At 41.4% G+C, this 18,904-nt stretch overlaps 1 protein-coding gene across 6 annotated transcripts in view; it reads left to right on the plus strand.

Moving 5' to 3' along the window:
* The window catches only part of EYA2 (EYA transcriptional coactivator and phosphatase 2), a 91,688-nt gene that overhangs the window by 57,927 nt on the left and 14,857 nt on the right, over positions 1-18,904 (plus strand). For 5 of the 6 annotated variants that reach the window (XM_068207615.1, XM_068207613.1, XM_068207616.1 and 2 more), the window contains 5 exons: positions 454-521; positions 2,468-2,645; positions 4,270-4,397; positions 4,867-4,950; positions 17,230-17,319. In XM_068207615.1, the coding sequence (XP_068063716.1) occupies positions 454-521; positions 2,468-2,645; positions 4,270-4,397; positions 4,867-4,950; positions 17,230-17,319 (548 nt within the window). The remainder of the gene's footprint in view (positions 1-453; positions 522-2,467; positions 2,646-4,269; positions 4,398-4,866; positions 4,951-17,229; positions 17,320-18,904) is intronic. The other variant, XM_068207612.1, reaches the window with a different exon arrangement.

The following is an 18,904-nucleotide window of genomic DNA, read 5'->3' on the forward strand; positions in this document are numbered from 1 at the left end:
GTCCTCACATTGGGAGTAGCAACACCAGGGAAGAGATTTTTCTTCTGAAAACTCCTTGGTACCTGATGCATTAGGACAGATGCCAGGATACCCATGCATGAAACAGCACACGTGGGAGGTTGTATATGTCATCTGAGGGGTTTTCTTACAGGAGGAGAAGATAAAAAAATACTATTCCATTAGTTATTGTAAAAAGAAGTAACTGAATTTTAAATCTGGGCTGAATCCTTGTGTTCCAGCTGTGTTTCCCAGCCCAATGTTTTAGTGCATGTAGTGAATGCCTTTCAGTCAGTAAACCCCAGTAACAGCCCAAAGTTTTTAACACCTCAGATTTGTGCCATACTTTTTTGTAGTGAGTGGTACTTTGCTTCCTGTTGGAAATTACTTGAATCAACATACCCTGTTACTTTGTTTGCTGGCGTTATCTTATGACTGTGATACTCTTTCCCTCAGGCACTACAGGGATTTACCAGGGAGCCAACGGCCTGACAAATTCTGCAGGATTCAGTGCTGTGCATCAGGTATGGTTCAGCACCTATTGCTGGCAGCCTTGTCACTTATTTTAAACCACTTGGACGATTTATAGATCAGAGAGATTATTTCAGTGTTCACATATATTTAAGGAAGGTATTGCTTTGTGTTTTGCTGAACACCATTCTGCTCTACTCCTTGGGCCTGTCCTTTTGCTGGACTGCTGGATATCCTGGTTAATTTTAAGATGTGTCTCAGTGCACACACAGAGTGCAGTCCTTGCATGAAAAGGGTGCCCTGCCAGTCTCTGACTTGCTGCTGTAGCAGTGCCAAGAGTTTCTTCATTTTTCTGCCATTTTATAACTTTCCCCTATGTTGTGCATCCTCTCCAGAGGGGATGGCTTCTAGAGTCCTGCCATCTCTGTGCTGGTAGTGCAGTAAGTGTGAACAATCCGAGGGAAGCCTTGGAAGGTCCTGGTGGATGTTGAGCCATCTGAGCTGTCTGTGCTCTTCCCTCTTTGAGAACACACCTGTCCGTGGGCTCCATGCCTCAGATACCTTGGGAAATGTGTGTGTATAAATAAAACACAAGACAGATGTTTTTCAGTAGCAAATGGCTCTTCTTGTTTGGAGCAAACAAATGAGTGCACTGTCCCAGAAAATGTGTTGTGGTTGGCCAGTAATTTCAGTTCCTTGTTTGTAGGGTGATTGTTGACTTGTATTTTTAATGACAACAGTGGGCAATTTCTTTGTTGCTTCAGTTTGGGCTTAAAACATCAGCATTACTGCTAGAAGTGCATTTTATTGAAGTATGGAGGTTGCCTAAACAGGGGGAAAAGTTGGGCTTTTTTCATTATTTTGTAATCTTCTGTAGGAGAAAACAATGAAATTATCTCGTTTCTTTTTCAGTCTAATTGTTCTTAGGACAATCTGAGTCTTTGTTCTTGAGAGCTCCCTGGTGACTGAAAGTTAATGAAATAGCTGTCACGGACAAAGATGTAAGCTGTTAAGGAGGAAAGTGCTTTTAGTCTTTCTAAAGACTGCTTATTATTTAATTTTATTTCATACCAGGGGCTAATTATAATTTCTGAGGAAATAAAAGCCTTCTGCTCAAAGACAATGCCCAGGGCATGAACACAGTTCTCTATCTGGAAAAGCAAATTCAGTGGACAAGGACAGAGGTTGCAATTAAAACAAAAAGAAACAAATTAAACCTTTTATGCTTTGATTTTGTTCAGAGATGCATTTTATAATGTTTTCTAGTGTCCTGCTTTTTGCAATACACTCACCAAACATCCAAGGACAGTGGTATGGGGTTTCTTTGGGTGTCTTAAAATCACAGCAAAGAGTTTTATGATACCTGAGCTCCCCAAGGTCACTTGCACCTCATCTTTTTTTCTTAGTTCATTTTTCTGTAGGTACACAAGATCACTCAGGCATTTATTTATTGCTGAGATAGTTGGGCAGACTGTCATGAGCGTTGCTGAAAAAAAATTGCTACTTTCTTTTCATTTTTTTAGCCTAACAGCTGATCAGAAGATGTTGCTGATCAGGGGAAAATGAAGCCTGTTTTGCTCCCTCCCTCACCCAGTTATTAATTTTGTTCTTGCAATTTCTTTGGTGTTTTGTTGTTTACAAAGATTATGTGTTCCATCATGGCCCTTTTCAGAAAGCCACCCTACTTCACTCTTACATAAAATTGTTCAACTCTGTAATATAAAATGAGTCAGCACTGATAACTGAAATCCTATCAAAAAATCCAGAACTTGTCAGATTTCTGATCTCTTGTTGGTTAGCCTGTCCTAATAAAACAGGAGTATATTTGTGAGAAGCAGAAATGTAATTTCCTAAGTGAATGGAACGCAGTTCTCCAGTGAAATATTCCTGAGCCGTGACTTGCTGTGTGCACAGGTAACACAGCTTTTGTGGCGGCTTGCTTGTTTGTAAGATAAAACCAGGTACACGCGAGTCAGATGTTTCTTTTTCTCCCTTCAAGGAATACTCCTCGTATCCCAGCTTCCCTCAGAGCCAGTACTCTCAGTATTACAGCTCGTCCTACAGCTCCCCGTACGTCTCTGCCAACAGCATCAGCCCCTCGGCCATCCCCACCTCCACCTACTCCCTGCAGGAGTCTTCCCACAACATCACCAGCCAGAGCACAGAATCACTCTCTGGTAGGTGCCTCTCTTGTGCTCCCAGCCTGGCAGCCTCAGCCATGTGGAGATATGAACGCTGTCATCTTGTTGCTGGAGTTTTTTAAAATATGTATTGATAGCTCAGGTTTTCTAGCACTGAACAGTTCTTACACAGGGGTTTGGGAAGCAATTGGAATGTCCAAGCTCTCTAAAAACATCCTGTGTTGTTTTTGTGAGTATATGAGGTTTGATCTCCTCTAAGGTAGTACAGGAAGATCAGACGATGACATACCAACCCCAGAGCAGTACTGAGGGCTGACATGGGTAGCAGTGAATTCAAAACTAACAGCCATGCTCTGAAAAATTCTGTTTCCTCAGTGTCTGATGACTTTTTAGCCCATATCTTTGTCAAGGATTATATTCACCTCTTACAACAACATGTAATATTGTGCACTCATAAACAACATCAAGAGAAAGTCCCTCTTCAAAAAATCTACACAAACTGTGTGTCTAATATGAAGGTTCGAGATGAATTCCACACCAAAAAAAAAAGCTTAAAAATTTGTGTCCTCTCTTTGAATGCCTAATTTTTAAAGTTTTAAAGCTTAAGTAGTTTATGGAATTACTGGTGGATTATGATCCCCCAGTGTCCTGTTCAAGAGCAATCTTTAGGTATCACTTCCCTGGTAGTTTTCATTGGCATGCAATAACATTTATATAAAACACTACACAATTTGTGGATGATCACAGTACACACCCACTGAAGGTCTGCTGACTTAAAAAACAAATCTGAACATCTGTGGTTGCTTTAAAAGAAAAATAAACTAGTATTGTTATTTAAAAAGAAGTGATCACAGACTGCTGTAAAAGCAGTTGGAGGATTTTCCGTTCCTTAGATCTTATCTCAGCCTTTTTGAGAAAGGATAATTTCTAAAAGGCTTCCTAGGCACAATCCCAGCTTCTCTGAAGAAGAGTATGGTTATTCTAGCAAGTTGCAGAGGCCACAACTTAGCAAGGTGTAAAGAAAAATATGTTTGGAAAGGATTTGTAATGTAAGGTGAGTGAAACCCAGACAGATCTTTGAAACTCAAGCCAATCAAAACAGATACTTTATACATGGGAAGTTTGCTTTTAACTGTGTCTTCTCAGTTATTTCTAAAATACTGTCCTGTGAGAAATGGAGTAAGGCTTAACAGGTTAGTTCTGTATTTTTAAATAAAAGTTTATGTTGAAAGTATCTTTTCAATAATTTGCATTCATTAAATTAAAAAAAAAAAGATTGGAAAAAAAGCTCAGAAGTGTAATTTGTCTTAGATTCTGTTTTTATTGCCTTTCTAATTTCTATCTTTTAAAAGAATGGGGGCGAGTAAAATTCCAAAAGTTTTTTCTTTCCAGTGAAAATTTTGATAAGATTTTTTGAAGTGACATGTCCTTTTTAAAATGTTATATATGTGGTTTTGGTGATTCTCGAAATTGTTTCAACAAATCTTAGGAATTAAAACTTATTTCTCTTTCACTGTTAGCTATTGGTGTGAAAAGAGTAAGATTTTCTCATGGTGTTTTCACAGTGTTTCTGTTGCTTTTCAGCAAAAGGTTTTTTGCTCTAATCACAGTGACACAATGCAGAATTTAGGTTTACAATGGAATTTCTTTCTCCTAATAGGGGAATATTCAACAACACCAGCAAAAGATGTAGAGACAGACAGACATCACAGAGGGTCAGATGGCAAGGTACGAGCCCGGTCAAAAAGAAGCAACGATCCTTCCCCTACAGCTGACAGTGAGATTGAGGTAATAACTTTAATTTATATTCCTTTGGTACATCCAGCAAAGATGAACAGTTGCCTCTGTTAGCAAATCCAAGAGACAGAACAAAATTAATAATACAACTGGAACCTGCAGGCACGAGTAGTCAAAACAATTTCTCAATTTCTGTGTTATCAACATCTGAAACTACTCTTCATATGAATCCTTTTTTTTTTCCTTTGGGCTTTTTCTAAGTCTCATGTTTCGTTCCCCTGACTTGATAGGCAACAGGGGATTTGTGTGGTTGTTAGGAGAGCAGGCTCTTGGGGTGGCAGATCCAAAATTCCTGATGTTTCATTTTGCCTGCTTTCACAAAACATCCAGTCAGTGCTCCAAATGGCTTGAGATCTTAAAAATCTCTAGTCCAACAGGACATATTTCCTGACTGAACCTGTTCTTGCAGTTGCTTAATATGTAACTATATTTCTTTTTTCCACCCCATCTGTCATCACAGCGTGTGTTTGTATGGGATTTGGATGAGACGATAATTATTTTTCACTCCTTACTCACGGGAACCTTTGCATCCAGATATGGAAAGGTAAAATTTAATTTTTTTAGCATTACTGCTTGTCCAGCCAAATTGCGTCGGGAACTGTGGGGGCAGCTAATGAGCCAGCTTTTCAAACAGATGCTGCCTGTTTTATTCAGACATATTTGTATAAACGTGTCCTGTGGTATTTCCTCCGAACATGTGAAAATTTAATTTACCTCCCTTTCATGTTGCAAGTAGCCTCTTGTTTTTCCAAACTTGTGTTGTTCAGCTGCCACTTGCTGGGATGTTCTTCCAGTGTCTGTCATCTGCAAGAGAAGGCATCCAGCAGCCAGACTCCATTAACTCCAGCCTGAATAAGCTAACACTTTTTTTGTTACACCAGTGTTTTCCTACAAATCTCAGACAATTTTTTAAGAGAGATTTTGTGTTCCTCTGTCTGGGTTGCCGTGAAGAACTGGCTGTGCTTCCCACATTGCTGCTGAAGCTCACATTTCTAAGGGGGCTTCAGAAATATATTTAGCTGACCATACTTTAGATGCCCTCTTTGAAATACAGGCAATTCCATTTTTTTAGATAACTGTGGCTGAGCAGCCTGAACTTGGCTGCTAAGGAGAAAACACTGGCTTTCAAATTTGGTACCATGTGTTTCAATTTCTTCCTAAGGCAGCTTTTTATGATAAACACCTAAGTCACTTTGAATTACAGAATGTCAAACACTTTTAAATGGGTAGGAAAAAAGACAATATCATTACCTAATTAAAGGTGGATGACATAGTTGGCAGCTGTTTCCACACATGGCTTTGAGCACTCAGCTTCATCAGGAGACTGGAAAATAACCCAGCTTCTCTCCAGAAAGCAGAAATATGATTTGACATCATTTCATGGCTTTACCAGCTGTACTTTTTTATGATGGTTATAACAAGCTGAATGTGTAATTAGTAAGATAGATTTATTGTTCACTGTTAGATGTGCACAGTTGTAAAGGATATAAAATGGTGTTTGTGGTGTGGAAGTCTACTGCAGCACTTGGAATGCTGCTAACACTTCTAGCAGCACCCTCTGAAAACCAAGCACGTGTTTCCAAGCAGGGATTTACCCAGACCCATGTTGTACAAGGTAATTGAAGTGGTGACTTTTCCCAGAGAACATAATGAACGAGGTGTGCATGTGTAAGCTCAGACCTACTGCCTACAAACACCAGAAAGAATTAGGCAGGATCAGGAAGCAAACTCAGGGTGTGCAGATCTGCTCTGTGGTCGAGCTCAGCTTTGGGTAGGGGCTGCTGAATTCATGTGGAGAGTTGCCTTAATGGGCTGACTTTGTCCTAGCACAGAACCTCTGAAGCAGATGCCTTCACCTGCTGCCTCCTGCACACATTTAGGTGCAAAGTTGGAATCTGCTGTGTGGGGGCTTCTGTGGGCTGTTTCCTTTATACTAATTTGGAGAATGAAATTAACAGGACTATTTTTTTGAAGACTCAATCACCTTTTCTATTGAGTTACGATGGGTTCCTTGAGAAACTTCTCTAGGAGGACTTTTTTCTTTGCAGTTTTTCATTTCGTTCATCAGTATTAAATTCCTCAGGACTCTCCTGTAAGGGAAATGGTTTATAATACTTATAAAAGTATTATAGGCTGGTGGCTTGATCCAAAGACAACCAGAGGCTTTGGTGGGCTTTGGAGCAGACGTTAAACCAAGAGGGAAATACAGTACACTCAGACAGACTGTCCTGGGAACTGTTAAATAGTAGCACAATTCAAAACTATCAAGTACAAGTGAAGCAGCCAGAGGTTAATAGTTTCAGAATCTCTTACTTCAGTAGTGTAGGAAGTGTTAATCTCCAAGTAAATTAAGTATCAAAACCAAAATTCTCCATAAAAGAATTCACATGACTGTAATTAGACATGCATATGCTTATAATTAAATCTCACTCATGGAGATCTTGGTTCACTATTTCTTCCTCCAGAAAAGGTGTGAGATTATGTGATCCTGACCAACCCCTGGCCACCATTTATCTCCCAGTATCATCCTGTCTGTTGCACTAGTGGAGCTGCAGGTGCTCAAAGAATTAGTCTTTAAAGTTGTTCAGGCTGAAGAATGACACTTCTTTCTGGGCTGATGTTTCTTGAAAGATGGGAGGAGGAACACCAACCACAGCTTCAGATTTGGGTCTAAATTCCTATGTTCTTTTGCTGCTTAATCACAAATGGTTGTGTGTGTTGCCCCTTCCTTGGTGATGGCAGCAATGGGCAGCTGTCCAAAAAATGAGAAAAAAAGAAAAAAGAGGAGAAATAACTCACAAAAGGTCATGTTAGTAACGGTTAAAGCTTCAATGCTTATTTTCTGACCTGACTTCATGTCAATTCTTTTTGTTTTCTCTGTGGCTCTTAACATAATTATGGCCTCCTCAGGGCTTTAAAGGTTACTCTCAGATGTTTAGAAAATACTTTGCCCACAGCACCAATAGCAGCTAAAACCCAAAATTTACCAAAAGTTGAAGCATGAATGAATAGCCTGGCCAAGGCTGCTCCTTTTTTGTCCTCTCTTTCCAAACCCTTTGCTGGTATTCCATGGATTGCGGAGTCATCAGAAATTTGGTCTTAATTTCTGTGCCATAGGGTGACAAGAAAAGGCAACTCCCCAAAAGTTCCAGAGGCAGGTAACCCTGGGTATTATTTTCAGGAGGATTTGTAAAACCTGTTCTGCAGGTTTCTGATCGCTGTATGAGTGCAGAATATTTACCATGTGCCTACAGACCTCAGCAGATGTAGACCCTTGTGGCTTTTTGAGGTGTCCATGGAGCCTTTTTAAGCCCTTAGGTGTGTGTGATGCAGCTCCTGATCCACAGGGAGATGGCTGCAGGCTTGGCCATGTCAGCAAAGATTTGTCCCCCAGATCACTGACTGAACATAGTGGGGGAAAATGGCTCAAAATCCATAACAGTGCTGCTGGGCTTTCACAGGAGTTGGTTGAAGTCAAGGGACTTGTTTGACACAGCAAGCTGAGCACAGAAAGACTCGTTTGGTGGTAGTAATTCAGAAACAATATGAGGAGACTGCCTGCAGTCCTGTGCCAAAAATAATCATGACTCTATTCCTCTTTCCCCAGCTGGGATATTTGCAAGCTTGTTCCATAACCTGTGTTGTCTAAGCCTTAAAATGTCTCAGACTGAAAGAGATGCAGAAATTTTTGTTCAAGTATTATACTGTGGTTTCATTCTCATGCTTTTCGAAGGACTGGTATCAAGGAAAAAAGGGAGCAGTTGGATGTGTTGTTTTCCCTAATTTGAGGGAGCTCTGTGAAGCCTGTACCTTTTCTTAGTATTTTGTATTGTTCCAAGAATGTGTATTTTTGTTCTGTGTTGCATCACTTCTTGGTATTGAAGTGTCCAAATGACTTGTGAGTAAAGTAAAAACTGGAGTTAAAATTCATCTTTATATGCAAGATGCTCCAAAATCCTGGAATCAAATGACAAGGATTTTATTTTAGTCTGGACTTAGAGATTTGAACACATAGGAGAGTCTAAATTCTTTAATTATGTTGGATCTTTATCAGCACTTTGACAGTGCCTGCTGATACTTGGGAGTTCAGATCTATAAAATTCCCTGCAAGAGCCATACAATTTCTGAGATTGTTCAGCATTTGGAACTAGCTCAAATTCAGAAATAAACATGCTGCAGAGATTTGTAAAGCGCATTATGTCCCGGTTTAAAATCAGAGTCATGCAAAGGCAGGCTCTGGGTGTTAACCTTCAGTGCAAGGAGTGTAGCTCCCCTGTGTGACTCAGTGGCCCTGGGAGCTGGGGCTGTGTGGTTGCTTTACGTGGAGGAGCCCCTCTGCATTCAGTGAGGGCTTGCAGTGTGCCTCAGAGATGCTTGTTTGAAGCAGAGGCTGGTGTTCTGTGACAGCCACATTTTTTTAATGCTTTTGTGTTTCAGAAGTGGCAGCATGAGGTTTACTCCAGCTGTAAGCAGACAGGTGTGGGTGAGACAGGAGAAGCCCTCAGCTTTCCAGCCTATGCAAACATGGGCTTGGCCTCTCCGGTGAGAGACTTGCAGTCACCCAGGAGAGGGTCCACCAATCATAGCAGGACCTTTTAGAGAGAGTAGCAGAAGTTTCTGCTTGGCCCAGTTGAGGACAGGACATAAATATGATTTTCTAGCATTGGAACAAATGTTACAGCTGCTGTGTGCTGGCTGTGAACTGGACTGTCTTGTTCTCACCAGAAGTGATGTTGTGGATCTAAGAAACCTTATTCCTCAAAAGTTTCACTGGCTGTTACATGTTCTTATGAGAAGTTTTCCATTGAATGAATTATAATTTCCAATTAAAAAAAAAAGTCATTGAAAAGTTCCTCCTTGGCTCTACTCAAGATCCTTGTAAAACCCTAGGTTTGATTTTTTAATTTCTTTTTTTTTCCCCTCCCTGGTTTCGCTGAATGCTTCAAGTAGCTTTTGCTTTTCCCTGCTTTGTTCTCTCCCAGGACCCTAAAGCCAGGACCTGATTGAAACACCATGGGGATTTAATCAAATCTGCTGGTGATTCATGCTCCTAATGGCCAAGTCTGTCCTTTACTACTTTACAAACTGAGAAGGAATAAAACCCTATTTTATTGCTGGGCTGTTAAAAACTATTTGTAGAAGTCGCTAAGGTTCAAATCAAAAGCGGCCTCCCTGGAGAACTATTAGTTAATTCTGAGTGCCAGGGCATCGCTTTTTCCCCTCTTCTCTCGCTTGAGATGTGGCCTTATATCACGACTGCTGTTCAAACATCTGAGAGTTTTCCATTCCTTTGACAAACATGAGCCAAAGTGCTTAAGGACATCTGTTTATTTTATTTCTTTAATGAGAAAACCTTCCAATTTCTTACTGGCTCAGCTGTGTTTATTTACATTTTGTTAGTCATATGTGTGGGGCACCTTGGGACGTTAAAAACCTGCAGAGGCCTATGCTGAGGGCTGCTAGCAGGCATCCTGGTCAGAAAGGCAGAATAAGCCCTTCCTAAGGAAAACACAGCCCTTGGAACTCCATAAAATAGATTTTCAAAACAAATAGAGCCTAATTCACTCAGTAGATCATGGATTAAGTCAAGATGAATACAATTTGGAAAGGATTTTCTGAGGAAGTTGGAGATTTTTTTACCCACTGGAGGCTAAACCTTGTGTTTAATGCCTTTTTAAGTTAAATTAAAGAAGCATTCAATCACTGCAGGTAATAAAGAAGTCTGTTACTTTAGACATGCTGCTATATCAATTATTTAGCTCATTATTGGAGAGAAGGGAGTAAATAATTCCAGCCATTTGATTATTTCAAATGTGTATTTCGGGAGCAGACATCTGTGTTTATCATCTGGGTGAGAAGCAGCAGCAGGAACAGCAAAACCAGATCCCAGCAGGTTGGAGGTGGGCACAGAGATGCTCTGAGCTCCTGTGGATGTAACCTCTTGTCCTGGAGCTTAGGGGAGCAGGAGGGGTTCTGAGCAAGGTGCACACGTGGCATTTGGGACGATTAAAGGATTATTTTTGACATAAAATAAATATCAGAAACAATGCTGGGTTATTAAACAAGCTCGAGGAAAGGGAACCTGCTTTCCAGTATGGTTGAATTGGGATTGAAGTTTTAAGGGGAAAAGTTTGGAAAACCAAGGGGACTGGTTTTTAGGAAGCTGCATGTGCAGAATACGTCATTGTGCTGAGGATTACACCCCATGATGTGTTTCCACCAAGCTTTCCAGAAGTTTTGTGTTTTTCACAGGGCTATCAAGGGCTTTCATATAGAAATACAGTGACTTTCCTGTGTTGAGGGAAAGGAAATGAAGATTAATTTGCTTTAAATTCCACTCCCTTTTCTGAAATGCATGCCACGTACAGTAGAAAAAAATTACTTGTAGGTTTTTGGTCACAAACCTTTTGTATTACTAAATAAAAATAATTCCCATTTATCCTCAAGCATCATGGCCCAGCTTTTAACCTGTATTTAAGTACAGTATTCCCACAGGACTGGAATCCACTTCAGGCTCGATGAGTTCAGACCCTGGATAAATGAGTGTGGTCCTTGCTGCCTGTCCCTGAGCACAGTTCCTTTGCAGATGAAGGAGAGCCTTTTCACCCTCTCTGTGACCCTAAATGTGAGGATTTAGTGACCTGTGTGCCCACTTGGTTATTGGAACAATTTCCAACCTCATGTGAAGAGACATGACAGTAAAAGGAGTCGTTCAGTAAACAGTAAGAACATTTAGAAGTGCCCCTTAAATCACAGGAAGGGTGAATATGAAAAGGTATCTGAAGAAAAGGGATTCAGTTTTACTTGCTCTGTATTTGCTCTCCATCATGGACTTCCCACAAGGTCACACTCCTGTCTTATGACACTAATCATTTAAATTCAGTAAATTGTCTAATAAACCTGGATGTATCAATGTTTCCATAAACAATGTCTTTAGTTTGGTGGGAAAAAGTTTGGACCCTGAAAAACTGAGAGGTTCTATTTGAGAAGGGATGGTCCTTTTCAAAAAAGCCTGAAGTGTAGTCCCTTAAGTAAATCACTTCTGAAAATGGCTTTTGGGTCCTCAGCTACTTTTATTACTTTAAACAACTTTCTCACAAATACTCACTCTCACTGGGAAAGCTCTGAGAGGCTCAGTCTGCTGTAGCCTGTGTTATTAAAGAGATAAAATTGCAAGCTAAGCTACTTAGGTGTAGCTAGTAAAGGAGTGAAATGTGGTTTTTTCTTGAAAAAGACATGAATTTACTTGAATTTACTTGAACTAGAACTCATACACATGGTTAATTTCCCATTACGCTGGGAAAGTCTTGTTCATGTCTCAAATTTTGATCAAGGTATAAAATGTTACAACCAAAGGATGATTATTCTCACAGACTTTTTTTTTGTTCAAACATGTGGCCCTGGTATTTGTATCTTTGAGTTTTTTTGATTATTTTTTTTTTATGCTACAACCAAGCTGGTCCATTTTCCAGGCGTTTCCAAGTAATTAAACCCAATTAAAACTATTAAATTCTTTCTTTGGGTGACAACTTTGTTATTAACAGATAACCACAAGGAGGAGATTTAACTTGGAAGGCCCTTGATTGTATACTAATCCGTCTCTCACCTCTGGCTGACACCTGTGGCAGATAAACCCTATAGAATAGGAGTCTGATGAATACTCTTAATTAATACTTTCTTCCTTGTAGAAAAGTAATTATTTGCTCACGGCATAAATAGGTATTTGGCAGGGATTTAAAAGGACTGATTAGTTTTAAATACTAGGGCTTTATTTTGGTGGGGTTTTTAAGGGAGGTGATGGTGTCTGAATCCAAGATCCACGCTCAGAATGACTTTGTCCTGACAATTCGAATGTCGAGTTAATTGTCACGTTGCTGAGGAGAAGCAGAGTCAGACAACAAGCAGATTTGTTATCTGTCTCAGAGGAGCCAGCTTTGCCCCTTTGCTAATGGCCTGCAAGTCTGAACAGGGCAAGGCAGAGGCTTGGAGAGGGCTTTGGATCCAGGATTGGAGTGACTTGCACTTGAGAGATTGCCAGAGATAAGTCTGCTTCCCTCTTCCTTTCAGAATGACAGTGTGCAGGAAGGGAGAGCTGGCTGTGGACTTGCAGCTTGGATTAGTTGCAGGTGTTAACAAATACATGTCTTTTTAGTACATATTCTTAGGGCAAGTAGAAGCGGTGTATGAAAAATCAATCTCTGTGTTCCAGGAGATCTGGGGGAAGGTGGATTTAATGCAGAGCCCTTTGGGAGGGTGCTGGTGGTGCGGTTTGAGTGTGGCTCAGTGCCCAAGGGTTGCTGTGGAGGTGGAGCCAGCACCTCTGGCAGTGAGGGCTTCTGTGCAGGTCACCTCCTGGAGAGGCTCTGAGGCCAACACAGTGCACATTGCAACATCCTCCTGGCAGCAATTAAAGCTAATTTGGATGTGCATGCACATTCTGCATTCCCTTTGCTCCGCTAAAATGCAGAGTAGTGGGAGTTTCATGTGGTGCGAGCAGATCTACCTTCCCAGTGCTGTCATAGGGAAATACTGGCTTGCTCACCTCCAGTTTTCATAGAAATTGTCTTCAAGACAAACTGAAGGCTGTTCAACAAGCTTTTAGCAATCTTCTGTCATATTATTACTTGAAACGAAGGTTAAAAATGAAAACTGAAAGAGAAATTAATTTTAAGCAAGGTGTTAATAGCTCAAAGGACATAACTGAACTCCAGTTTTGACTTTTAAAACACAGTTCACTTCAAATGTGGAGAACTAGTTCAAGGGTTAGAAACAGTGCATGAAAGTGGCCAAACTAAGAGCAACACTGGCAACCAGTGTGTGAGCTTGTGCCACTGGGATGTGAAAGAAAATGCTCTCCTTGCTAAATGGGTGCTTTTGTCTTTACAACATGTTCCACAGGCTGCTGCTGCTGCCCATGTTTTCCTCAAGTAGGAATATGTGCTGAACAGGCAGCAAAAGTTGCCCAAAGCAAGCGGATGTGGAGCTGGGGGCTGGCAGTGCCTCACTTAGAGTGGAAATTACCTCACTCACATGGTGTGGCCATTGCCAGCAGTGGGCAGTAGCCCATCAGAAACAGCAGGGACATGTTCAAGGATGCTCTTTAGAGAAAACATTTCTGATCAAAATATTGAAAAAGGACTTACTCTTTGTATGTTTTGATCACTTGTTTATGAAGCAGCAGTAGGGAGTGGGGGCTTTTTTACCTCTCTGTTCTCTCTCCTGAGGAGACGGGCAACTCTGAAACTGTGACTCCTGATCTTGGGAAGAGGGAGTGGAGGGTGTGTTGAGAAGGGTGCATTGAGGAATGAATAATTCAGAATGACCCTTTCCCTCCTGATGCTTGTCTCCCCCAAGTTTCCATGGGAGGCAGCTGTTCGGGCTGTGCATGGGAGGATCAGGAATGCTTGGTCTGCCATGTCTGAGCACCAGGGGTTTGCACTAAAAGTAATTTGTGGGGCTGTTTCATTTTGACCCTGAAGGAAACTCCACCAATGGAGCATGGCAGAGATGAGGCATGTGGGGATACTCTGTGCTGCTGTAAGTTTTATTTACAAAGGGAGTTTATTGCCTGTTTTCCACCCCTGCCTCTCATTGTCCTTGTTTGTGAAAGCATGACTCGTAGATTAGCAGAGGGAGGACCTCGCTCTTCTAAAGTTACTAAACAAGCACTGAGGGTTGAGTTTTTAGATTAATCTGTTTTCACTGCAAAAAGTGGTTCCTGGAGGAGATTTGATTTCAAGCTGTCTGTGGTCCTTGGGCTTCACATGCATCAGGAAGCGTTGGCTGGATGTGTTAGTCAGGAACTCGTTCCCAGGGCTCCTGGGCACACTTTTCCTGCAGAAGGACGTTAGCAGGGATCACTGGGAACTGCACATTGCTCTGCTGAGCTCACACTGCTCCTCCTACATGGGCACTCACAGTCCACCAGGGCACCACTGGCAGCGCAGAGATGTCCTTTAGTGGCACAGGGTTTCTGTGCCTAGGAAGAGCACTCCATCAGCTTCTTCACTCAAATTTCATAATCCTCTTCCCGATTATTTACAGACTGTACAGAGAATTTGGATATACCGATCTCATTTTGGTGCTTCTCTGTCAGCCTGATTGTCCTGTTTATTCCTGCTTGAACTGACAGCTATAGCAACTGAGTCTTTCCTCAGGGTGGGCACATCGTCTGGCACAGTGGGGTTCAAGTCTGAGACTGGTGCTTCTAGATGCTACAGTAATGCAAATAAATAACTGCTGGCGGAGCCCTGGCCTCGTGCCTCTAGACACCTCTGTCACACTGGGAGTGCTGGTTGGCCTTACAGCTTTATCAGCCTCTTTAAGACTTGGAATTGTGCCTTGCTGTGGAGGAAATGTCCACACTGTGGAAGCAGTGGTGCCAAATCATTTCCCCAAATGACTTCCCCTCTGGGTGGTAAAGTGCATTTTTCTGTTTTGTTTTCATTCCATCATATTCTGCATCTCAAGAGAAAGAATTTTTTTGCCCCACTCCCCCTCTCATCTACAGTTTGGTTTCCATATTGTTTAGTTAAAGAGAAGGTAACTTCATACACTGTGGAAATGTTTCCTACTCCCCATTAGTGATTAATACCAATAAAGCTAAAATGAAACTTAGAGGATAAATGACAGATAGCAACCAATGAGATTTCCTGAAAGAGTTTTAAAGGCTAATGATCCTTGAAATGTATAAAAATAAATTGCTTCATTAAAAACCATTTTACAAAATAATTTCTTCCTAGCAGCATATTTTCTTCAAAACAATTCCCCTGTGTAACTACACCTGGGTAGTAAAATTTGATTCAGTGCTGTTCCTATGGGGCCACAGTCAAATGCCCTGATTAGGTCTGTGTCCCTGTGCCTCATCAGGGGAGCAGGTTTGGGGCTGGAAATGAGAGACATGTTCAAGGCAAGTCTGTTGGAGTTTTTACTTTCTGCCCAGAGCCAGTGCCCTTGTTTCTAGGACAGCAACAAGCATGTTTAAACGTGAGTGACAGAGCTTCTCTGTAATGGGCACAGTGCTTGTGAGTCACACATGGCTGAAACCGCAGCCATTCTGCTCTAATTAAAGAGAACTTCCCTAGGAATGTGTAATAATTAGCTTGGTGTGTAGTACACCATCCATGTCAGCAGTGTCTGCCACAAAGGTTGATTGAAGTGTGCTCACGCTCCCTACATTGTGCTCCCTGTTAGAGCCCCTCAGTCAATTCATTACTGTCCTGTCATACAATAACAGGATCCAAAGAAATCTGCACAAAATTAGAGCAGAGACTCTGTTTAAGTGGGTGGGTTTCCTCTACTGAAGTCACACAGCATGCTAAAGCAAGGCAGATTTATACCTCAAGATGAGATGTCTGACTTGCTGAAGATGAATTAACAACAAAAAGAAAATTCTGTTGTGGGAATGTGGGCTTTCCCAAGTTTTCTGCTGTTGTTCATTTTGAACAGGCACAATGCTTTTGTGCTGTGACAGTTCATCAAATTAAATACAGATTATTTTTGCTTCTGTTTTTGAACTGTTTAATGCATAAGAAAATGCACTTCTGGAAACTTTGTTTGCATCACTGTGTTTCTGTGCTCTTGCTGTGGATTTAAGAACAAGGTTAGTTGTTTGGGGGCAGAAGGGGTGGTTGGCTTGCTGACTTGGTGAAGTGACAGCCCTTTCACAGGCTCAGTGGTGTCTCAACAGGGAAAAACATTAATTTTCTAGGATGAATTAACCAAACTGACTTAAGTAGAGCTGCAGGTAGCATCATCCTTCTCCAGGAGAATTCACTAAAGGTTTTGTCACTGATGCTGGCAGGAGCAGGATCTGGGTGTGAGAAGTTTCACATGTGCTTATGAAGGTGCAGAAGGTATTTTAGAGCTGCCAGCATGTGCATCTTCACATTCAGTGGTTTAAAAATGCTACAGGCAGCCAGGGCTTCTGCACCATGTCCTTCCCTTTCAGGAAGCAGTCTGGGACCCTCTTGGGGAGGGGCTGAGACCCACACGTGGTTGGGATGGGAGCTGCTGGGACAGGAGAATCACGGGGAGCAATTGGGCACAGTCAGGGGCGTTGGGTGCATTGCCATTCCCAACACCAGCTGGAGTGACAGATGAACCTGTCCTGAATTTGTGCTGTGTATTGTCTTTTATTTTTCTTTTTTTTTTTCTTTTTTTTTTTTTTGTAAATTTTATGTTATTTGGGTTTTTTTTAAGCAATGTTGTTATTTGGGTGTAGCTGCCATTGGGGCTGCAGTTGAGGCTCTGCGAGCCTGCTGTCCTGAGCAGCAATAGTTGTATTGGACAAGGATTTTATCCTGTTATAATTGTGTTTACATGGTAGGATGGGGCTGTTTTAACTCTGCTGATGCTGGTAAATAAGTAAGCAGCTTCAGTGGGAATGGAATTGCTACTTTGAAGGACAAGTCAGGAAAGAATCACCCTCTGCATGTCGTGGGTAACTACCTCCAAACCAGTCACTAATGATGCTATTGGAAATCAATTTTTTTTGCTATTGGAAACCTACTGAAGCAATTCTCACATAGTTTCAGGTGTTCAAAGGATCTTTATGTCAACTGAAGTGTGTGGGCTCTTAGTGGTCAGGGTGAGTCACAGACATCCTTCAAAGAACAGAATTTGTTCATCTAGGGGAGCAAAAGTAGTAAGGATGGGAAAATCATGTTAATGATAAAATACACTTGGGAAGTAAAATTACTTTAATAAATGTATCTTAAGAATGTGTAGATCCTGGGTTTGGTCTAAGATCTCCCACCCCCCACACATATCCCCAAAAAAGAAAATCAAAGTGAATGGAAAAAACCTGATTTTCCCCCTACAGGACACCACAACGTCTGTGAGGATAGGTCTCATGATGGAAGAAATGATCTTCAACCTTGCAGATACACATCTGTTCTTCAATGACCTGGAGGTATGTGGCTGGTTATTTTATTTAAAATCTTTCTCTCTAATCATTTGCATGTGGTCTACAAACTTGGGGGGGGGGTGGAATTTGGCCGAGAAACTTTTTTTTTTTGACCCCAGAGAAATGGACCTTAGTTGGCTTATTGGAAGCAACCCTTTGACACCTCCATTCTTTCAGGATTTTTTTTTTTTCTAAATTCTCAGTTAACAGTGATGGCATTTTGGAGGTTTAATAAATTCAGCTAAATTAGCATAGCTCCTATGCGGGCAGACAGCAATTAGCTATGAGCCAAAGGAGAGGTTTTGAAAGTGTTGCTCTGTTCTTGAGGAAGGTTTTGCACAGACAGACAGAGCAGGAGGTCTGCTCAAGCTCAGGAGTACTGCAGGATGAAACTATGGCAGTTTTAATGTAACAGACCGAGAGGAAGAATTTTTCCTGCTGGTGACATGGTTAGACCTGACTGTCTCTCATACAAAGCAAAAATCCTTTTGAGTGTGTGGTAAAATGCAGGCAAAGTGATGCTGGCAGAATGCTGAGGAGCAGCTGTACAGCAGTGATGGAAATGTGCTGGCATCTGCAGTCAGAGCACTCAGCCTGAATGGATCAGGTACAGAGTGATAAGGTGGGGTTTGTGCTCTGGGCACCTTGGAATCAAAACTCTGCTTGGAGGCATTTGGAGAAGAAAAAACCTGGCATCCCTGGGCAGACTTCTGTGGTTTTGTTTTTTTTTTTTTTTTTTTTTTTTTCCCTTCACTTGAAAAAGGAAAAATTTGTTTCTGTGCCAGATGAAAGGAGAGAACTTTTTCTGTGCCTGAGGAGTTCAGTGGGAATTTCTGGTTCCTTCACTGCCTGATTGCACTGTGGTCCTCTCTGTCAGGGGAGGCACAACCTTTCCTGCCACCTGGCTCCGTGCAGTCTTGAGGTTTCATTTGCTGAGAATTTTCATTTCCTTTCAAAGACAAGCACCTGAACTGACAGATTTTTCCTCTTTCAACTTCTTTCATAGAGGGAGTTTGTGATGAGGGCACAGAAAGTACAAAGTAAAATCTTTCTCTTAGGGAAAAAAAACCAGAGCTCCTCTTTTGGAGCCCAGGGCACTATTTCAATAAATTGTGATAATATTTAAATAGTGACAATATTTACTACAGAACCATCACCATTTACCCATCAGATCTCAATATGTGATGCAACAAAGCTCCATGTCCTGCACAGTGACCCTCCAAATCCCCTCTGCCTTTCTAGCCTTTTGCAAGAGTTACCAGTTTTAAAATAAGTTTTCTCCTTTTTTCACTTACTGCTCTGAAATTTTAAATGAAGCAGCAAATTGTCTGGCCTTCATCAAATTGTGCACATTTGTCAGTCAGTAACAGCTCTGGGCACTGGTGGTTTGGTTTTAGCTGAGCTTTTTCAATGAAATATTGATGGATGACAGAGAATTAAAGAAAAGTAAATGTGCTTTACAGAATTTTACTTTCCAAAAAAGCCATGTCAGTTTGGAAGAATTTGCAGCAACAGAGTCATCCAGAGTTACCCACCCTACTCCTTCATTTAGGATGATAAATAAAAGCCACCTTTGTGTATTCCCAGAGTG

The sequence above is a fragment of the Anomalospiza imberbis genome, chromosome 17 (assembly GCF_031753505.1).
Source record: "Anomalospiza imberbis isolate Cuckoo-Finch-1a 21T00152 chromosome 17, ASM3175350v1, whole genome shotgun sequence".
Classification (NCBI taxonomy): domain Eukaryota; kingdom Metazoa; phylum Chordata; class Aves; order Passeriformes; family Viduidae; genus Anomalospiza; species Anomalospiza imberbis.